The following is a 22,579-nucleotide window of genomic DNA, read 5'->3' on the forward strand; positions in this document are numbered from 1 at the left end:
CCAACACTTAGGAGGCAGAGGCAGGAGGATCTCTGTGCATTCCAGGCCAAACTAGTCTACAAAGTGAGCTCCCAAACAACCAGAACTACATAGAGCAGTGGTTCTCAACCCTTCCAATGCTACAACCATTTAATACAATTCTTCATGTTGTGGTGACCCCTAACCATAAAATTATTTTTGTTACTACTTCGTAACGTAACAGTTTACTATTGCTATGAATTGTAAATACCTGTTTTCTGATGGTCTCAGGTGACCCCTATAAAAGGGTTGTTCTACCCTCAAGGTGTCGTGACCAACTGGTTGAGAACCACTGTCTCAAAAACAAATAAACCACCATAACTCTAGAAGTGGGAGAGAATGGCTGCTATCAAAAACCCAAAGTGTCTACCAAATTAGGCAGAGATGACCTAAGCTACGGGATAGGGAAAATGGATCTTGATCCCTGGATCCTGCAAGGACTAAAATCAGTTTTCAGCCCCCAAAGTTCACAGTAAGGATGATAGTAGAGTTAAGGTCAACTCCTAGGAACAGCTTCTAGTAAAAACAAGAAATTCTGACCCCATTGTCTTCATTTAAACAAAGGAGCCACTAGAGTTCTAGAACTCTAGGAGCTAGAGTTCTGTTTTTCATTACCACCTAAGCAGAAAAATGTGCCTGGCTTTTAACAGCAAGTGAAACTTGCTTCTCTGCTTTCATACTCCCTACCCCAGAAAAACTAAGGAAAAAAAAAAAAAAGATGTGCCCTTTTTCTTTTTTCTGCAGTGGAGGTGAAGCCATTTATGGAAGGAAGGGCAGAAACTATATATAAATATATATATATATATATATATATATATATATATATATATATGAATATATATTTTTTTAAGGTTTTTTTTTTTTAAGGTTTTTTTTAAATTTTTTTTTAAGGTTCAGAGGCTGAGATCATTTTGCACTTTCAACCTGCATAATGGGGGTAGGGTAGGTGAACTTTTCCTCCTCACCCTCATAAGGCAATCTAAGGTTATCTAAGTAAGTGGTGGTGGTAACTAGAGACCCTGCAAAGGATATGTCAAAGAGAAATGGGTGTTCTGTTTTGCACAGTGCAACTGTTTTTTTGTTTTGCACTGGTCTCAATAAACATCACATTGAGGTCCCCTTTTCTGTAGACTTGCCTAGGCAAAGGACAATAAGTAAAGGCCCAGAGAGTGGAAACCTATAGTTAGTGGATGAGGTTAAATCCTTACATGTAATGATGCTGGTCTAGGGCCAGGAACACAAGAAGCCTTGAACCCGTGACTTTCTGATCCAACACTGGTACTTTCTGCTCCTCCACGTAAACAGAGCACAGAAGGCCCTCCGTGTGAGGACTGGACTTTAGGTTTGCAAACCAACAAACCTTATCATTTGATGGTCAGATCAGCCATGTTACACACCACATTGATGAGACATATCGCCATTTTCTACCCACCCATCTAGTACATAATTGTCTCCTTTTTTTTTAATTTTCTTTTTTTTAAAATTTATTCATTATGTATCCCGATTGAAGCCCCCTCTTTCAACTCTCCCCAGCCTCATTTCTTCCTCCGTCTTACCCCCAATCCTTTTCCCCTAGTCCACTAAAAGGGGAGACCTCCTCCTCTGCCATCTAACCCTAGTTTATCAAGTCCCTTCAGTACTGCCTGAATCCTCTTCCTCTGTGGCCTGGCAAGTCCGCATCACCAGGGACAAATGATCAAAGAGCAGGCAATCACACTCATGCCAGAGGCAGCCCCTGCTCCCCTTACTCAAGAACCCACATGGAAACTAAGCTGCCTATGGGCTGTGTCTGAGCAGGGGTTCTAGTCTCCATGCATGGTCCATGGTTGGTATGTCAGTCTCTGTAGGACTGCCTGGGCTTAGTGTTTTTAGCTTTGTGGGGCTCCTGTCCCCTCCATGTCCACCACCCCCCTTCTTTCATAAGACTGCACAGTTTGGCTGTGAGTCTCAGCATCTGCTTCAATCCCCTGTTTGGTGGAGCCTTTCAGAGGACCTTTTATAGTAGGCTCCCTGCTTAAATCTCATTCAGAATGGCAAACAGGATAGACACCAGAAGCAGTGGAAGAGAGAGAACAAGATGAGGGCCTACTTCTCTTTCAAAGGCCAACTATTGTCCCTTCTTCAGAGTCTAAGGCACCTCCTCTGCCAACGCACACCAGAATTGCCCAGCAAAATGTATTCAGCCTAGAAGTAGACATCTCATCCCATCTTATCTCATCCCATAATTACAACTTCTTATCTCAAAGCCCATCCCAGACCAGAAAGATGAGTCTGGATTTGCATAGAGATTGGCATTTTTGTTTCCTATTTGGTCTTCAGGCCAAGGCCTTTGACCTCATTCCAGGGCTCCTGGCCTCGCTTAGAAGGACCAAAAACATTTCTTGAACTAGGCAGGCAGAGATGCTGTAACAACGGTGTTTGCACTTGGGCCTCTACCACCTGATATCACATCATGCTCTTCTCCAGTTACAAGTGGTGACAGTTGTTCTCACAGCCCCGCCTGGGAGTGACCACGCCCCTTTGACTTCCTCTCTGGGGTTTCTTACAGTGTAAGCACCTACTGCTAGGCCAAAAGGTGATTACAAGAGTAAGAGATACAGGTGGAGATTGGGGTAGCTGAGGCTAGAGAGAAAAGGCAAATGACTTGTCAGAGGGAAGTCTGGGATCACAAAGAGGTAAAGTATTGAATAGAGGTAATCCAATCAAGCTTTTAAGTAAGAGTTGGGGAGTGGTGCAAGTGCCTGAATCAGACAGATCATTGTCTATGGTTCCAGTACACCCCAAGAGGGAAAAAAAAATAGCACAGGGACACCGGCCGTGTCTGGACAAAACAATTTATCATAGTGTTGTAGTGAGTCCCACACAGGACTATCAGAGATAGGAGGATATCAGTAACTCTGAACACTGTCTGCTGCTGGGGTCTTCTAGCTCTGTGCCTGTCTGTTCTGTTGTGTGCACTCCTCAGTCACGATGTCCTCCCAGCCTGCAGGAGCACCAGAGGAATGCAGTTAGCAAACCCCTTCCTGGGCTTCCTCCACATTATTAATTCTAGGGAGGTCATCCCTTCTTTGCTCCTCAGCCTTCCCCTCCACCACCCATGTAGAGGGCTTATTTCCCTTCTCAATCTGTCTAGACAACAGTGCCCCCAGGAGTGTTAGAAGGGAAACAGTTGTGGGTGGAGAAGAGGGAAAGGATTAGAAAAAGAAGCTGAGGATGATGTGGAAGCAATGGACTCCCAAATCAGCAGCTTAAAAATCAACAAATAAAACCAACCCAGTTTTGCCAGGGGGTAAGGGATCATAAGGACAGCTTAGCAACATAATGGGTTTTTGGAGGCAAGAAAAGACAAAAAGAAAAATGGAAGGGATAAGGAGGAAGACCAATTCCAAGAAGAGCAGCAGGCGAAGGGCAGGGAGGCAGGCAGGGGAACGAGAGCTGTGAAAAGCACCAGATTGTGACATGAAGCTAAACCGTGTTTCAAGTGCACAGTCTTGAAAGCAACACCTTGGGGAAGCTTTTTAAAAATCCCATCATAAATTAGAGCAATAGGCAAGGGAGTTGGGGTTGGGAGCTTCCAAACCTAATAACTGGTAGCCACTGTGGCAAGCATGGAGAGGGACAGAAAATGGAACTGTGGCTCATAAATGACTCTGTAGTTCCATGACATTTGTTTTGCCCTTTTCCCTCCTTTTTGTCCTAGGCCTTCCCCTCCCTTATATGTCCCCCCAAAACCTAGACATCCAACTTGCGTATTGTCATGCCATCTTAAGCCACTCTTTTCTGAGAACTGCTTGGCCTGCAACCCACAGGATGATAGTTCCTGGGAGTCTCACCTGCTCTCTCACCATGAGATGGCTTTGGATGGATCAAGATGAGGGGCAGTTCCACACCAACAGCACTGCAAGTATTTCAAGGTGGAGTTACTGATGTCCTTAAAGGGCCCAGTCACCAACCTTCCTTAAGTTTTTCCAGTCCTGTGAGACCCTCAGATTTTTCTGAGGACTTGGTCTCCTGATGTCCTCTTCCTCCCCATCTTGCCTCAGTGCTCTGACCCTAGCTTCTCACCTGGCTGACAGAACTTCTAGGATACTGTGAATAAAAAAAAAATGATACCCCAAATAGTAACTAGTCTCCCCCAAATTCTTCCTATGCTTTCCTATTACCATGCTCTTTGCCTTTGTCTTTTCTCAAAAGATATCCCAGGCTATAATTGCTTATACCCAATATCCCAGGCTATAATTGCTTATACCCAACTGAGAGATTTTTCTTCCCAAAATTCCATTTGACCATGTTACAGTCTGTTTGAGGGTCTAATTTGTTGTATACAGCTACTCTGCTTGATTTTCAGGAGCCAAAGCAATGTAGCCTCATCTACTTCTCTCATTTCTGCCTTACCTGCCAAACACCTAGAACACAGCCTGTCTGCCTGTTCTGCTTCTCAAAATGCCATGTGGGATTACAGCTTCTAGCTTCTTCCCATGCCATATTTCCAGTCTGAAATGTTCCTTTCTTCTACTATTAGTATCCAGCTTTTATACATTCTTAAAGATATAGATCATTCTATCTCCTTTAAGAATCCTTTGTAAGCTATGTTGGCTTTTAACTTCTATTGGACTCATAATATGAACCACATGCACTAACACTTAACTGTTGGATTACATTTGCATTCCTCTTTGTTCCTCATGGAGGCCATGTATTAACTGAATGCAAAGACTGTCTTAAATTTCTTTGTATATATCCTTTGTATTGCATAGGAATGAGCATTTACTAGGTGCTCAGTAGAAGCCTGCTGGTTCAAAAATAAGATGCCAAAAGCTGTAAGGCTCTTGAGGTAGTCTTTTGGTTGCTTTAGGGTGCTGATTCTTTCTATTCAAAATAATGCTCTTTGGATAATTTCTAAGGTTATTTCTATGAACAACAACCTGTAGACACTTGAATGATAAGGCATGGGGAGAATTAGGCATTTATGATTATAGATGGTATACAAGTGGTTTTGGTGAGCAACACATTTAATGCTAATCTGAAGGCATAGCACCAAATAAATGCCATCGAAGAATTTTATCAACTCCAGTCATATAATTCTCATTTTTCACTCTCTTTTTCCACCATTTCTCATCTTCTAGCCTTTCACTCTATTCGATCTTCTCTAGATAATAACTATTGTAGAGATTACAGTGTTTAGAACCAGATGGCATATACTAGAATCCTGTCTGCCTCATAATTATGCAACCTTGAACAAATCTCTTGTCTTTGAGCCTTAGAGACTTTATGTGTAGAATGGAATGACATACCTCACCAGGATTGGGGATGTAAAGCCCTGAGCTCATCCTTTGTACCTGAGAAACAACAACAACAAACCCAACCACCTGGCCAGTGTACTTTAATAGTACTCTTTCATTGTTGTTGTTATTATTATTATTATTATTTTGGTTTTTCAAGACAAGGTTTCTCTGTGTAGCCCTGGATATCCAGGAACTCTCTCTGTAGAGCAGTCTGGCCTTGAACTCATGGAGATCCACCTGCCTCTGCCTCCCAAGTGCTAGGATTAAAGCATGTACCATCACTACTCAGCAATATTCTTAGGAGGACAATAGTAAGATACAAGGCCTTTGTGAATTGTGCCTTGTTTCTAATTATTGTATTATCATTACATTTTTATTTATCTATTTTTGTGCCCCTGTATATTTGTGGAGGTGGAGGTGCCATGGTAAACATGTGGAGGGCAGAGGACAACAAGAATTATTTCCTTCCCGGTGTGGGTCCTGGGGATTAAACTCAAGCAGTCAGCTTAGCAGCAGATGTCTTTACTTGTTGAGACATTGCAGCAGCCCTGTTTGTATCATGTTTGTTACAGGGTCTTACTGTATAACCTAGGAAGGCCTCAAACGTGTGATTTTCCTGCTTCTGTGCTGACCAAGTGCTAGGATCACAAGCATTCACCCTCATGACTGGAATGAACTGTGAAATTTTATGCAGCAAAGATTCTCTGTTCTCTGCATTTTTCTTTCTCATTACCTAAAACCTAGGTTTAACATTGGTCCCATGGGCATTAATTTAGCTTGAGGCTGGCTCTGAGGCTTGAGAGCATACTGAACACTGGCTGAGGGACATTTTAAAAGACAAGTAGGCTTGACTGAGGATGAAACCTCAGAGCATGTGGGGTGGGGAGCAGAGGTTGTAAATTACATTTAAGCTTACATTGTGCTAGAGGGCAGATTGGTGTTTTCATGCTTGCATTTGCCATCCAATGCCAGGTCCCACTTCTGGAAGCCAGGAGTGGGGTTACTTCAAAGGTCTGGGAGAAGCTGGAGTTAGCTGCTACTGTCTCTCTTTGAAAGAGAACAAGAGAAGAACTTTAGGCTATTCTTCTCAACTTTTACTCCCAAGAGTATCTAGCACAGTCTCAAAAACCAGTGGACAATCTAAAGAGAGGTGCCATATCTATGAAGAATGGGAAGAATTAGCTGTGATGGGAAATCCCTGTCCTAGCATTGTGGTAGTCTTCCTATGAGTCACACCCCCACCTTACTTCTCCAGAGAGTTCCCTCCTTTTTATACTTCCACCCTCACGCTGACAGTCCTCATTTCTAGGTTCTCCCTGCTACTACTTCTTTTCCAAAACTGCTTCTCTGCCTTCTCACCATCTCACCCCTTGACCTTCACCCCAGCACCAGCTCATATGAACTCCTGAATGAGCACAGACTTCGTGTACTTGTCTAGTGAATACAGAACAACATCTGTGGTCTGGACAACTGAAAAAGCCAGGGAAAGTACATGACTAATCAGCCATTTACCCTCATGACCCCAGCTTACTGCCCTTTGATGTGATTTTATACATATGCAGTAAAATGGGATCACGTATTTTGATAGATCTGTTTTGTAAGGAAAACTAAGATAAGTGTAAATGTGTAAGAAGCACAGTTGTGGTTTAGAACCTGTGGTTTGAAGGTCGTTTGCAGAGCAGCAAGGTCACCTGCAATCTTGATTCTTTTGATGACCTTGTTGGTCCTGTTGTTGATAGAAACACAGGCAGAAACAGCTTCTCCATGGTAGTGAACCTGAAGCAGGAGGACCCTATGACAAGGTTGGAGAGAGGATGCCCAAACCTAAATCTAAAATTCCCATTCCCTTAAAAACATCTGTTGCTCTAGTTCGTGTCTCTGCCTATCCAAGTCAAGACATTAGTACAAAAAGGGGGTATCAGAGGGCTTCTAAGGTAAGGAATAGGATATGGGGGAGGGGTGTCACCAACCTCCCTGTCCATCCAGGTCTGGAGTTGTAGGGGCTGAGATGACAAAAAGAAACTGTGAATGGTCTTTGTTAAGTGGGTGATAGGAAGATCCAAAGAGACAATCTAATATGGTCCCAAAAGTCCAGTCACAAAGAAAAGAATCCATACATTTAATTGCGGTACAATTTTGAACATCTCTGTGTTAAAAGTGTCACAAAGAAAAAGGGAAATTCAGAGTTAAAATATTTGAAACACATATAACAGGTTGGCATTTAGAATATAACAAGCTTTGGGAGGCTGAGGCGATAGTCCAGTTGGAAAAGAATTTGCCGTGAAAGCATGACGAGTTGGAATTGATCCCATGTGAAAATGTGGGAAGTGATGGTACAGTCTTTCAATCCCAGTGCTGCTAGGTGGAGACAGGTGGATCCCTTGGGCTCACTGGCCACCCAGCCTAGCCTAATCAGTGACATTGAGAGATCCAGGCTCAGAAATACAGTACATAGTGCCTCTTGAGGATTGACCTCTGGCCTATACCTACACATACCTACACACACATGAACGAAATGACTGTTATAAGTAATATATATGTATATATATACATATCTATATCTGTATGTGTGTGAGTTTGTGCAAAGAATGGAGATGGATTATTAGCAGAAACACAAGATGATAGACAATGATCTGTGTAATCTCAATAGTAATCAGATACATTCAAGTTAAAGCCACAGTGGGATATCATTTCATCCAGATCAGACTGTCAAAAATATTAGAGCCAGACAGCGCTGGCTCTAATACATCATCATGATGATGTAGCTCAGCTGGAGTTCAAATGTATGGCTGGTGGGAGCAACATAAATAACCACTTTGGAAAACTGGTTAATAGCCAGTAAACTTGAATCTTTCCTCATCTTCACTTATGAATGGGGTTAAGGCCCTTATTAGAGAAGCTTTATATAGCATTCATCTCTTTTCCCTTGTTTACCTTCTGCCACTTAAGGATACAACATTCCTCCCCTCTAGAGGGCCCAGCAATAAGGAACAATTTTGTATGCAGGGGGCAGACTTAACAGTGCCTTGAACATGCTAGTTATTTGAACTTGTATTTGCAAGGCTACTGAATGGTGAGAAAGTAAATTTCTTTTCCTTATATATTACTGAGTCTTGGGTATTTAGGTGTAACAGCATGAATCAACTAAGAAATAGATTAACATAATTAATCTCAAAAAAGAAACAGTGACTAAAAAAAATCCGAGCACCAGAATTAAATGTGCACTGTTACATTTATATGAAGATTAAAACTGTGTGTGACAAAATCTTTTCAGTGCTAGGTAGTAGATATTATATATATATATTATATATATATTATGCCTGAAATATCTAATAGTTTAAAAGAATTAACAAATATTAGTGTCAGGTACCAGCAAGATAGCTCAGTGGGTAACAGTGCTTGTTGCACAAGCTAGATGACTTTATTTCAATCCCCAGAACCCTCAAAATGCTCTAAGTAGTGGCTTGCATCTGTAATCCCTGCATTTATAAGGTGAGATGGGAAGCAGAGGCAGAATTGGCCAGAAATTCACAGGTTAGCTAGACAGAGTGGCAGAAACAAGAGCAATCTTGCCTCCATTAGATGAAAGAAAAGAACTGACATTCTAAAGTTGTTCTTTGACCTCCAGCCACAGACAATGGCAGAGCACACATCTGCATTGACACAAGTATATTATCCACATGTGTGCACATACAAACACATGATATTTAGCAACAACATTTCAAAAAAGATTTAGGGTCAAGACACCTGTCCTTTAGTAGGACTTATACAAATCCTTTGGCTTCCCTAGACCCGTTAGTATACCTGTCAAGAATAGGACTGGAGCTGAGGAGATGGCTCAGTGGGTAAGAGCGCTTGCTATACAAACATGAGGATTGAGTTAGACTCTTTAGAACCTTCTTAAAAAGCTGGACATGGCTGCATGTACTTCTAATTCTAGCATGGGGGGAAGGGACAGACAGATTCCAGATGTTCACTGCCTATCTAAAATGGTGGGCTTAGTTCATGGAGAAATCCTCATCTCATACAGTGGAGAGTTATAGAGGAAGACACCTGGAGGTCTCCTCTGGCCTCAGCATGTGCACAGGCATGCATACCTGCACACTCACATGCATATAGTACCACCACATACTTATAACACATTCATACTCTCACTACACAAATGGCACTTCTGTGACCGTAACTATATTGTTTATACCATATCCGTCCTTCCGTAAAGAAGTTAAGTAATGGTTCGGGATTCCTTTTCTTCTGTTTATGAATATTTTTATTTTTGACACAGAGTGTCATGTAGCCAGGGTTGCCTTAGGCTCCTGAGTATATGCCACTATGCCTGGCAGTGCTGAGCAGCAAACCTAGAACTTGATGCATGCTAGAAAAACGCTCTGTCAACTAAGCTACATCCCCAGTCAGGATCTGGATTTCAACTCCTTCAGGTCTAGACTCCAAAGTCTAGAATCATTTGGATCAAACTTCACTCAGAGGATGGTTATAAAGGGTTATTGCATAAAAATTTTTCTTTGGTGCCTAATGTGGTGTTTATCTGTAATTGCAGCACCTGGGAGGTGGAGGCAGGAGGATCAGGACTTCATGACTAACCTAAGGTACAAAGTGAGTTTAAGTGGGACCCTGTCTTTAACAAACAAACCAAGAGAATTTTCTTTGGCAACATCTATAGACATGAATGATTGATTGGCTGATTGATGATGATGAGGAGGATGATAGAAATCTTGACAAAAAAGAAACAGTTATAGTTGAACTCATACTTTGCAGTTGTTACCTAAAATTAGGGGTCGACAGAAAGCCCCTGGAATATACAAGTAGAATGTCGGGTGAGCTAAGCAGGGATACTCTGAAACTAAAGTGACAGGGATAAAAATCAAGGGACTGTGAAGAGCAAAGATGTCCTTAAGTCTATCAGGGGTCTTAAAACAGAGAACTTGCACAAATAGAAAATAATTCATTACGTATGTTGCATACAATCCATAACTGCCCCATACACTAAAATAGAAATCAGACTAAAGTAGAAGGGAAATAGCTAGGAAGAATATATGAAAGTGTCGAAGACTTTTTAAAATTTTGGGCAGAGTACCTTTAATTTCAGCACTTAGAAGGCAAAATAGGTGGATCTCTGTGAGTTTTAGGCCAGCCTGGTCTACACATCAAGTTCCAGGTCACCTGGGGCTGGCTATAGAATAGGGCCTTATCACTAAATAAATAAAATTAAAAATACAAAACATCAAATCTGGCATTGTAACATATATTTGTAATCCCAGGGCTTTGGAGGAAGTAGTCTGGGAGTGAGAGTATGTCTCAACAAAAGGAAAGTCAATACATTAATCACAAGATTATCTACATTTAAAATTAGGATTGAGGAAAATGAATATATATTTGAAGATATAAAAAAGCCTAAAAGTAATGATAACACTAATGTTTTTATAAGTCTGGAGTATTAGCCAACAAATTTAGCTGGCCATACTGGCATGTACATGCCGTTGTTATTACAGCACTTGGGTGACTGAGGCAGAATGATCATGAGTTTGAGGCCAGCATGGATTTCAGGACAGCCTTGGTTCCACAATAAGACCCTTTCTCAAAAAAGAACAAAAAAAACCCCAGAAAAATTGTTAGAAACTTTTTGGGGAACATTAAACAATAGATAGAACTCTCTGGGAATTTAGCCTAAAGAGATAGATAATTTAGGTACAAGCAAGGGTGAGGGTGGGGATGCTTTACAGAGCTGTTTATAACAGCAAAATCATGAAGACAAAGGAAATATCCAACAATTTTAGATTGTAAATGCAATTATGGTAAACTATAAATGTGTATTGCATACCTGGAAAAGACAGTACTAAGGAACTTCAAAAGTTGCGGATTTTTATGTATTAACGTAGGCATAAAAGAAAATTCTAAAATGTTTATAGTATAGCATTTAAATAAAAAAGGATGCATTTGCACAAAACCATTAGTAAATGAAAACAGAAATGTGGTTAAGAGTAATAGGATTACAGTCTCTTCATCTGTGTGGGCCTCGAACTCACAGACATCCAGCCGCCCCTGCCTCCTAAGAGAATAGCTCTCTTGAAATGCTAGGCTTCCCACTCCCACAGAACCAGTGCTGTTAGACAACACTTTCCTTCCCAGTTTCTTGCTTTTGTTTTTCTCCCCTCTTGGCTGTCACAAGAATGTTGTTTCATAGCAGAGGAAAGAGACGATGCTAAATTGATGAGGTCGAATCGGAGCTTAGGCAGGACTGAGGGACTGTGCTGTTTCTGCTGCCTGGGTTAGACACTCACAGCAACGTTTGCCAGGAACAGTTCATGTGGTTGACATCCTCACCTCAAACACCACTAGACCATTTACTGTTTCATTTCTTATCTCTTTTATTTGCCCCCTTACCCTTCTTCTGACTGGTGATTATAGGGATCCAGCCTATGGCTTTGGCTTTTTTTTTTTTTTTTTTTTTGAGACAGGTCTTTCTATGTAGCTCTCACTGGCCTGGAACTCACTATGTAGTCCAGACTGGCCTCAAACTCTCAGTATCTCATACACAATAGGTAAGTACCCCACCATTTAGCTTTCTTGTTATTTTTTATCTTGAGACAAGATCTCATTAAATTGCCTAGTCTGGACTTGAACTTGTTTGTGATCCTCTTGCCTGAGCCCCCACTTGCCCAGGTATCTGGGATTACAGACCTATATTATCAGGCCTGGTAGCTTGCTTTTATTTTCTTTTAAAAGTCAACATCTACTCTAAATTTGTCTATTTTTGTTTTAATTATATAAGCACATACATACAAATTTAGGAATATTAGAGAGTATAATCAGAAAAAGAATTCAAAGCTCTGCCACAATATCATATTTCAGAGATAACTGCAATGTTATCTGCTGTGATGCATTCCAAATTGTTTTGTTGCTGTAACTGAACAAAAGGTCATCTTAGGTGCTTATAACATGTCTCTCATTTTCTCTCTGAAATTAAACTTTTTAATTTTTGTAATCACTGTTCATTCATATGCAGTTGTAAGGAATAACACAGAGGGAGGGCAGATAGAGCATTGTTAAACAGTAATGTGTTCCAACCCCCACGTCTTTTGCCTCACTTGCCTTTACCACTCAGTGACATAAAACACATTACTTTACAATAACACATCCACCTTTGATGAAGAAGGATATGAGAAAAAGAGATGAAAATAAGATGATCTTAAAGTAACAACACATACAACTGGGAGTAAATTTCAGAAATATGTATGATTTATATGAATAGTAATGTAAAGGTTTACTAAAGATACTGAAAATTCAAAGAAAAGTATATCTAATTGATGAGTAAATATGTAATTTTTGAAAGATTTTATATATATATAATCTGGCCTTGAACTTGTACCTTGCTTCCTGCCTCCACCTCCTGGATGCTGGGAGCTGATGTTAGCCATCATGGCAAGCAACATGCAATTATTAAAAGTAAATATTTCCTTCCATAGGTTATTCTGGGCATTTTTAGGAGTGAAAGGATAAAGGCTTTTAGATTTTAGAAACAGAATATTTGTTACTTATAAATTAGTTAGCTAATTTGTGCCTATACTTAAAAGTTTCTCTGACATTTGAAATTGGCCAGATTGCTTATCCATGCCGCTTAATCTCAGAGATGAAGGCTCTTTTATTCCTCAGTATCTAAAGGCTATTTCTGGACTAGTAGTCACCAACTGGTTCTGAATCTTTTTTTTCCAGTTGAATTCAATTTTCAGTTCAGGATCACAGTGGGGTTAATCCATAGTGAGAATTAAAAGGGAAAAATACAGTGGAAAATATTTCAGTGCAATCTTGAACTAGAGCTCTGCTGCCAGGAGTGTTGTCTCCTGCTGTTACTGCCTGTGGTTATTATTTCTTTGAAATTTTTGTTAAAAAATGTTTAGGCAGTTTCTCCACATACACACACACATACACCAAACAAATAATCAAACAAACAAAAAACAATCAAATGACATATCAGAACTTTCAGAATAGAAGCCTGAGGGATGCTTACGCTACAGAAAAAAAAGTAATATTTTGCTCTATACAGGTCTTTAAAAATCTTTCAGTCAGTTGTTAACATTTGAAAGTCAAGAAATTTAGGTAAATATATGAAATTTTCTGTGTATTGGTTCACTCTGTAGGCAGTCTAAGCCTAAATTGAAACCAGCAGTCAAGCAGAACCACCATGCCAATAATGGGAAAAACCAGAAATTTTATTAAGACATTATTTTAATTTTAACACTTATGCTTGTTATGTATATTTTTTAATTTTTCCTGTTGTGTATAGTTTTAAAGAGTATAATTTATATGTTCTTTAGAAATATAGTTATTTTGAATACTATTTGGGGAAAGACTAAAAAAGAATCCTTTGAGATTTGGTACCTTTAAAGTGCTTACTCTGAGCTCTGCTTTCAATTCTTTTAATAACTGAAGAAATATGGCCATATTGGGCCGAACTTCCCTGTTGTCAGGACCTGGCAAACAAAGCATTCACAGTTTCTGCTGCCTTTCGTTTTTGTTTTTTGGGTTTTTTTTTTTTTTTCAAGCCCCTCTGGTCAAGACCACTCATTCAGATTGCCTATCTTACATTCCTGGCATTTCAACTGGGACTCCTGCAGCTTTACAAAAACCAGTAAAAATTTCTACTTACTCATTAGACTTTTTAAGTATTCAGGGTCAACAAGGATTACTCCATCTGCACAGAAAGGGAGGGATGGCACCCTAGTCAGAAAAACCTTGAGTGTGAGTGAAACAAAAAAATTGATTCCTGAAATGATTCTACCTTTCAATTGGCTTCGTTGTTCTGCATGGTCATGCCTGGCCTTTTTTGTACTTCCTGGCTCCCACTCCCTTCTCAGGCTCTTTCCCACTTTGGACTCACTAACCAGTGGCCTCCACAGTGTCCACATCATCCATGAAGTCTGTTTCCCCAGGGAGAGGGAAAAATGTTGTGGGACAACTTGTTCTATCAGTGTCACAGTTATCTTTGAATGAATCATCCTGAACCCCAGAGCCCAGTCCACTGAGATCTTGAACAATGTCCCCACTTATCCCTTTCGGCCTTTCATTTGCCCAGGTGGGCCAGGCTCTCTTACCTTCCCATTGGAGCTAGTTTTCTTAAACACTCTATGGGGTGAAGAATCAGAAAGAGGAAGAAGGGTTGGCAGGGCAGGAAAGAAGAGAGAAAAGAAAAGACAGGGACATTTGGGAAACATGAAAGATTCTTAGGATTAGAAGAGGTCCCAAGAGCACGAGATAGAGCAAAGACAGAGATAATTGGAGTAGGGCCCAAAGCTATAATGCCTTCTGTCCCAAAGGCAAATACTCAGGTTTGGATAAGGAACAATTCACAGATCCAGAGCATTAGAAGGAATTCTTATGTGGACATGCTGGCCAAGAAATTTATGTTGACTATTTCCTGAGATGAGGGAAGGGAGAAAAACTCAGTTATTTAACCCCTATTTTCCTTATTGCAATCCATTATCCCACAGAGATGCACCTAGTGTAATCAGAATTTACTTTCTTAGATATCACACCAGCACCCATTGCTTTCTGTTCTTCCCCCTTCTTAGGGCACCTCTTACACACACAACTAGACAAGGAAAAAAACACCCCCTTCCCTATTTTCCACAAATCAATCTCTGTTTCTATCTCTCTGTCTCTCTGTGTGTCGGGGGTAGGATGCGGGTACGTGTACACATGCATGCACATTTGCATATGTGTTAAAGCCAAAGGGATGTCCAGTGTCTTCCTTGATTGTTCCCCACCTTATTTTTTTAAACCCTTTCTATTTATTTTCTATTTATTGATTCCACTCCATTCCTTTAAAATGTGTTTCTTGGGCTGCACTGATACTGAGCATAACCCAGCACACAATTTGTTAGCCATATGAATGAATAAATGGATCAATTAAATATCATGTTGTCCCCGTAATAGACTTGACCCTGAATTGGAATGTTTTTGACTTTGAACTGAGAAGGAAGAAAAGGGGAAAGGAAGGGATGGGGGATGATGTAGGAGAGAGGGGGTTGCTGCTCTCACTTTCTTGGTGTTGGTGACAGAGGCCTCTGTGGAGACTAAAAGCCTTCCTTGCCTTTACTCAGCATCTCTCTTATTTCTTTCCTCAAAAATTTCCACTGTATCCCCACTCATCTCTTTAGCTGCTGGGGACCCATAAAGAGGAGAATGTCGTTTTGGTGCTTTCCTTCAATACATAGTAGGCCTGGTCAGAGGGATGATTTGGGAGTAGTGAGTTCTAGAAGTTACATTAACCTGAAAACCCATTGCTTTCATCACAAAAGATTCTCCTCTCCTTCCCCTAAAGGAGATGCTAAAGGCATGGGAAGTGGGGTTAGTATAGGCTAGAAGCAAGGAGCTTTAGAATATTACCTGAGGAAAGAGACTGAAGCTAACATCAGCCTCCAGCTCTGGTTGCTAAGCTTGCCTCCCAGCCTCTTATATCCTCAGTCCTCTGAATGTGTAGATTGGTGGGAGTCAGAGAACAAGAATAGGGTTGGGGTGGGTGGCATTGAAACACTGCTATAATTAGCTCAGGGGCCAAGAGTTTGGAAAACAGATTAGTGAGTACAGATCAGTGGCTGTGGGAACGGCTGGTTGTTACTGAGGAGGTAGGCTGGGGCTAGGGGTTTCTGATGATGTTACTGAATGAAAAAAAAAGGAATAATAAGGACATGACTATGAAGGAGAAGGTTTATTGTAGCTAAGAGAGAGAACATAGCCAGAGGTATCTGGAGGGGTCCAGAGTGAACCTGACCCTGAGCCAGGTGGTGTGTGTGTGTGTTTGGAGGGGAGGGAGCCAGGAGACCAAGAGGCTGAAAGGACCAAAAAGGTAAAAAGAACCATATAGCCAAAATAGCTAGGTTATATAAGGAAGAACCTCAGAGGGGAGAACAACCCAGGCCCTGGACTGGAGAGTTCAGGTTAGTGATGGGATATGCTAACCCTACTCTGTAGCAGGTAAGGACTGAGGGATGCTGGGAGAACCTGAAGGTCAAATCTGCTTTGATATGTTAAATAGCCACCTCAGCCAGTTGCCCTGGGGTTGAGACCTAACAATTACAGGTAGGGGCATTTAAGAAGGAAATTGGTGAGTTTGGACTTGTGAAGCCTTGTACATGAGGGCTGGGATCAAAACCAAGTTGAAATTCTTAAAGGTGAAGCATAGTGAAGTGTAAAAAGAGGAGGGTTCACAGTGTGGACCATGGTTTGTCTGAGCAACTTGTGCCACATTCCAGCCTCTGTATCTTTCATCTTTTCCAGGCCACAGGAAAGCCAAGAGTACTGGAAAGAATAACTTTTCTCCAAGTTCCCCCACTTGGGACTTTGGACTCTTAAAACAGACCAGAAACTTTAATTATCTAAGCTCCAGTGCACAGCACTGTAGGTGATGAAGTAGGAACAGAGATCCTTGAATTTCTTTCTTATCAGAGAAGAAAGTATCCTTCTCTGCTAGACTAGCAGAACATTATGCTTACAGAGAATAGACAATCGACTTCTGTAAAACCCAGACCTGGAATAACTTCCCCACCTCTCACTGTCCAGTCTTTTTAATCCCTGAAATGAGTTCCATGCTCTAAGCAGCTTTCCTTACCTTGGGTTACCACTCATGGAATTAGAGATATTTCTGTCCTTGCAGCTGCCAGGACCTCCAAAACAGTAGCAACAAAGTTATCTCTATTTCTTGTTTTTCTCACGGGGCCTTGGTCCCACCTTTTTAGGCTTGAAGCAGGTAGAAGCAGAAACTCCACAGTCTGAGGATCCAGGACTCAGATCTTTCTTCTCCTCCTCTCAGGGTGGTCTTCAGTATTTACTTATATCCACAGTCTTTAGCTCCTGATATGGGCTTTCTAGTCCTCAGTCTAAGAAGGCTGGCTGAGCTAAGTCTTCCTTCACCTCACTTGGAGCCCTGTGTAATGTAGAGATAGAAGTATCAAGATTAACATATGGCTGGGTGTGATGGCACATGCCTCTAATCCCAGTACTTGGGAGGTAGTGGCAGGGGACCTCTGTGAGTTCCAGGGCAGCTAGGGCTACATAGAAAGACCCTGTCTCAAAACTTAGCATATGAAATAAGCTAATGACAAAGAAAAGGACTAGAACTCAAAAGCAAAAGTTACATGTATGGGACAGAGCATCCATGTGAGAAAAGTCCCTAAAATACATATGCTGGAAAAGGCATGTTATATTAATGATCTATAAAAAGTCACAACTCTTCTTGGCCAGTGCCATTGAGCTTTCAGTTCTCTGGTTCACTTCCTTGACTGGAAATGTTCTCTTTCTTAATAAGCAGTCTCTGTTACTACCACTAACCAGATGTCATTGGTCCAACTTTAGGTCAGAAGAAGCTGGAAATCCAGCAAGTGCCCTGCAGATTCCAACATCTTCTGCTGACAGCTGGAGAGAATCCCTTGTATTCCCTTGCAATCTGACTGACTCTGCCAGTGCCACTCGTGTGTCACATTCGTGTGAGTATGCACCTCAGGACCTTCTCAGTTCATTTCGCTGAGTCTTTCATGGGTGTTTCCAGGTAACTAGAGAACCTCAGATCCTACTGGGGACTATAGTGAGATGGAAACTAAGCTTTGGCATGTGGGAAACAGCCAGAAACTTGTTAAGGTTGGTGACTATAGGAAAGATTAAACAAACAAACAAACAAACAAAAAACAGACTCAGTCTATCTTGGCTTTATTTTCAACAGACTCACACTCTTCCTTTTAGGTGCTCACCTCCTCTTTCAAGTCAGGTTGTAGTCCCCCTAGTAGGAAGAAAAGAGACCTTGTTGTTTAAATCCTTACTTTGATTTAACTGAAATCATTGTCTCTTTCTTTTCTGAGTATTTGTAATTTGGAGCTGTGATGTAATTTTTAGATGGTAAAATGCACAGGATTTTTTTTTTTTTTGAGACAGAGTCTCATTGTGTAGCTCAGGCTGTCCTGGAACTCACAACTGCCTTAACTTTGACAGTTCTGAGATTACAGGCGTATGCCACTGTGCCCAGTATGATGCAAACATCTTGAGTATACTTCAGTGAATTCTTACTATGATGGGCTGAATTTTGACCCCTAAAGAGCAGGTCATCATCCTTGAAGCCTATAGACATTGCCTTACACACTGAAAGGGATTTTGCAGATGTCATTAGGGGTCTTAAAATAGAGAGGTTATTCTGGATTATCTGAGTGGGCCCAAATGGAGTCACCAGTCTAATTATGAAAGAGAGGCAAGCTGGCTGTGATGACACACACCTTTAATCCTAACACATGTGAGGCAGAAGCAGATGGATCTCTGTGAGTTTGAGGCCAGCCTGGTTACAAAGTGAGTACCAGGCCAGTCAGGGTTACCCAGTGAGACCTTGCCTAAAAAACAACCAAAAACTAGATTTGACTATAGAGACAGGCAATGAAGATAGCAAGATGCTATCACTGCTGGCTCTGAAGACTAAGGAAGAAGCCAGTGCTGCAAGCTGAAAAAGCAAGGGAATGGATTCTCAATAGACTCAGGTTGCAAAGTGACTCTTGCAGTTTAAGTTAAAGTCCTGCCAACACCTTAGTTTTAGCCCATTGATGCTGATTTCAGACTTCTGGCCTCTGGATTTGTAAGAGCACTAGCATGTACTGTCTTCAGTCAAGCCTGTGATAATTGGTTACAGTATCTGAAACTCACACTCCTGTATACACCCACATCCCTCCCCCACAAGCTCCCTTGTGCCCCTTTCCTATTAGCAGTTTCCCAAAGAGAACTATCACTATCTTTTCATTTGACCCAGAGTACCAGCATTTTTCAAGGATAAAGGGGTAAGAGAGCAAAGGAACATATCTCTGATAGACTCTTGCAGCAATACTTTCAGGTCCTTTTCACTCCCACTCTGCCCACCTGAGTAATATCCCTACTAGACCATCCAGTTGGGATGTGCTAGCTGCATCTCTGTATGAGGAAGGGGTGGCTTATTTGGTAAGGATTGTACAGACAGGGTTGCTCACCAACTCAATAGCCTTCTTCCCATCTCTGTAGACAGAGTCACTATTTTTAGAGGTATCTACCCTCCTCCGGTGCTCCTCTTAATAAATCAGTTAGAGTTGTTTCATCTCCTTGAAAGCGACTGGGTTAGCTAGGCATGATGAAATTCAGGCCACTGAGATATGAGAGGAAATATGCTGGGGAGATTCTGAAAAAGGTTTCCTGAGTGATAAAAATAAATACACAGGAAGAGAAGCCTTCCTCTCTTCTCACTGAATAGTGCCAAGTTTGGATGCAATGCCCAGAGTGCCATAATCCCCTTGTGACCCTGAGCATTTCTAATAACATGCTGAGGGTTGCAGATCAGAAAGATGGTAAGAATCTAGATTTGTGTGACATTACTGAACTGTTGAATCCGCTCCTGGATTAAATGAAAGCTAATATACATTTTTTTTAAGTTAGCTGAAATTTTCTGTTATTGTAACTGAAAGAAAATCAACAGATTTTAAAATATCTTTTTAGCATGTATTACTTATACACAATAGTAGATTTCATTACATTTCCAGACATGAACATAATGTATTTTGACCATGTTCACCTTTAATTACTCTTTCTTGTCCTCTTTCTCCTCTTTTCAACTAGTCCCCTTTATATTTTCATGTCTGTTTTCTATGACCCAGTGAAATTAGGGTTGTTAACTGGAGCATGAGTTAGACTTTGTTTACAGGAGCAAGGGCATCTTACCAGCAGTAACACTGCCACGAGCCATTAGCTACACATAAATCCTCAGGGGGAGGGTGGGGCCTCATGAGCTCCTCTCCCTTTGATAATGGGGGGTGTACATGAGCCCAGTTCTGTGCAGATCTTAGACAGGTAATTATAGCTCCAGTGAGTCCAGGATTATAACAGCCATGCCAGGCTTGGAACTCAGTGTTCCATACCGCTCCCCCACCTTTCTCTGGCTCTTAACATTCTTTCCAAATCACCAGATTTGAGTGGGATGTGAACAAGGGCCTTGGCTCAGTGGGGAGGATGGAAAGGGGATGGATGGATCGGCCACTGGGAACTACCTCCATGATTATATTTAAAAAGATAAGAGAGGCATACTAAGCTGGGCGTGGTGGGACATGCCTGCAATGCTAGCCCGTCAGAGGCTGGGGTAGGAGGACTGCCGAATTCAAGACCAGCATGGGCTCCTTAGTGAGTTAGAGGCCAAGCTGGGATGAAGGGTAAGAGCCCGTTTTAGAAATCCTACTCCCCAATTTTCTTAAAGGCCCACTAGAGAGAAAACACATAAGCAAAGCTAACTTTATGTTTAACTGTAGGGAGCCAGTCACCTCTGTTTGATTTCCTTACTAAATTTGGATTATCCAGGGTTCCAACTACTGTTTTTCTCCATCAAGGTTTAACTTTCAGGTGACCTCATTTTTTTCACTACTTAAGGAAAACATTCAAAATATAGCCTCCAAAATACACCTACTAACAATGATGTGGATGACACCAGCCAGATACTATGCTAGTTCTTATGTGTATTGTCTGATTTTCTCCTCTTAACACTCCAGATACTAGTATCCTGACAGCATAAGTGAGGAAATGGAGGTCCAGGGAAGCTTATTCACAGTCATGCAGCTGATAGGTTACGAAGCTAGAATTCAACCTTAGAACTATCTGCCTTTATATTTTTCAACTATATTGTTACCTTCCGTTCATTTTCTTCCTTCCTTTTTTCCTTCCTTGCTTCTTTTCTTCTTTCTTCCCTCCCTCCTTTCTTCTCTTCCTTCCCCCCTATCCTAATTTAAAGATTAGAAAACACACCTTTCCCCCATTTTCTACTCTAGTCCCCAAGTAAACAACAGACATTTTAGAGAAATTACCACCAATATATTTATGAATATTACATGTGAGGGACCAGGAAAGAGAGGACTGGGGGAAAATGGAGTAGTAGAATGGAATGGTTATCACCAGTAATGGTATGGAAACATTTCTTTATGTATTAAGATAAGTACTGATTGATAGCAAATACCATGTGAAAATAATTTACCACAAACCACTTATACAGGGGTAGGCTATAGATGTAGAAACCATTCGACTTGAAAAATCACAACTTTCATTCATTCCTTCACTCACTAAGCATTCATTGAATACTTATATGTGCAGGTACTTAAGATACCTGATTTCTTAATTCTGGACTGGAAGGCAATTTTGGACAATCACCTACCTCATTTGGAAGGCTGTTTTCTAGACCATAACTTTACAGAAAGGCTGTGAGGACAGGAGCCTTGGATCTAGCTTAGGGGTCAGAAGACCAGAAGGAGATGAGTAAAAACAAATGAGTATAATTATAGGAAATACATGATGTGCTCCATAATTTCTATGAAAACAAAATGCTTTGAAAGCACGAGAGAAGTATTTTTAGATATTTATTTTTAATTATGTGTGTGTACACCACACACACACCTGAGTGTAGGTGCCCACAGAGGCCAGAAAAAAAATTGTCATATCCTTTGGAGCTGGAATTACAGGTGGGTGCTAGGACTCAAACTCAGGTCCTCTGTAAGAGCAACAAGTGCTCTTAAATACTGGGCTTTCTCTCCAGCTCTGAGAAAGAAACTTGAGAATTTGAGAGGGGGGGGTGAGCTAGTGAGCAAGAGAGAGCCAGAGATAGAGCCAGAGACAGAGAGAACTATGCTGGAATCTCTTTGTTATTGGAATTACTGATAACACCTTCCAGGTGTGGTGGTACATAATTGTAACACAGCACTACGGAGGTGGAGCAGCACATCATGAATTTAAAGCAAACCCTTGCAAGATCTTGTCTCAAAACCAAAAGAAATTATCGAGAAAAAACTAAATGACAGTTAAAATTACGAGGTTAATTTTCTGAGGAGAGCCGGACAGGGGAAAGTGAGAAAGAGGCAATGGAGGAAGGGAAGAAGAGAAAAAGAAGGGCAGTGGAAGGGAGGGGAGCCTGCTTTGGGAAAGGACCACATTTGGTAGAGAAGGATGAGAAAAAGGAGTGGGGGGGGGCACAGAAAGTCAGAAGTATCTAGCGGAATAGCAGAAGCCACGTAACGCAAGCCACAGAGACCAAAGTGAAGAAGCAATTCAGAGATGGGAAGGAGTCTGCTCTGTGATGATTTGTTTCCTCAGGGAGGTGGAAACTGGGGCTTCCATTAGGAATGTTGAGGGAGGTCTTTTCCTAAAGTAGCCACTGGGCGGCAGTGGCGGCAGAAGCTGCTACTGCAGCTGTGTCCAGGAACAAGCAGAAACCTGCTTGTACTGAAGTCAGGGGA

The 22,579-nt window shown here is 41.3% G+C and overlaps 1 protein-coding gene across 1 annotated transcript; it reads right to left on the bottom strand.

The window, feature by feature from the left end:
* Positions 1-924: 924 nt before the first annotated feature.
* Arr3 (arrestin 3) lies at positions 925-16,940 on the bottom strand. Its single transcript, XM_055605071.1, is given in 12 exon segments — positions 925-1,037; positions 3,852-3,916; positions 6,217-6,286; positions 6,289-6,345; positions 6,690-6,770; positions 6,992-7,076; positions 7,271-7,372; positions 13,710-13,786; positions 13,963-14,007; positions 14,198-14,259; positions 14,409-14,438; positions 16,924-16,940. Coding segments are annotated over 12 exon segments (804 nt in total).
* Positions 16,941-22,579: the final 5,639 nt, after the last annotated feature.

Source organism: Psammomys obesus, unplaced genomic scaffold, assembly GCF_907164565.1.
Source record: "Psammomys obesus unplaced genomic scaffold, mPsaObe1.curated_primary_1811, whole genome shotgun sequence".
Taxonomy (NCBI): domain Eukaryota; kingdom Metazoa; phylum Chordata; class Mammalia; order Rodentia; family Muridae; genus Psammomys; species Psammomys obesus.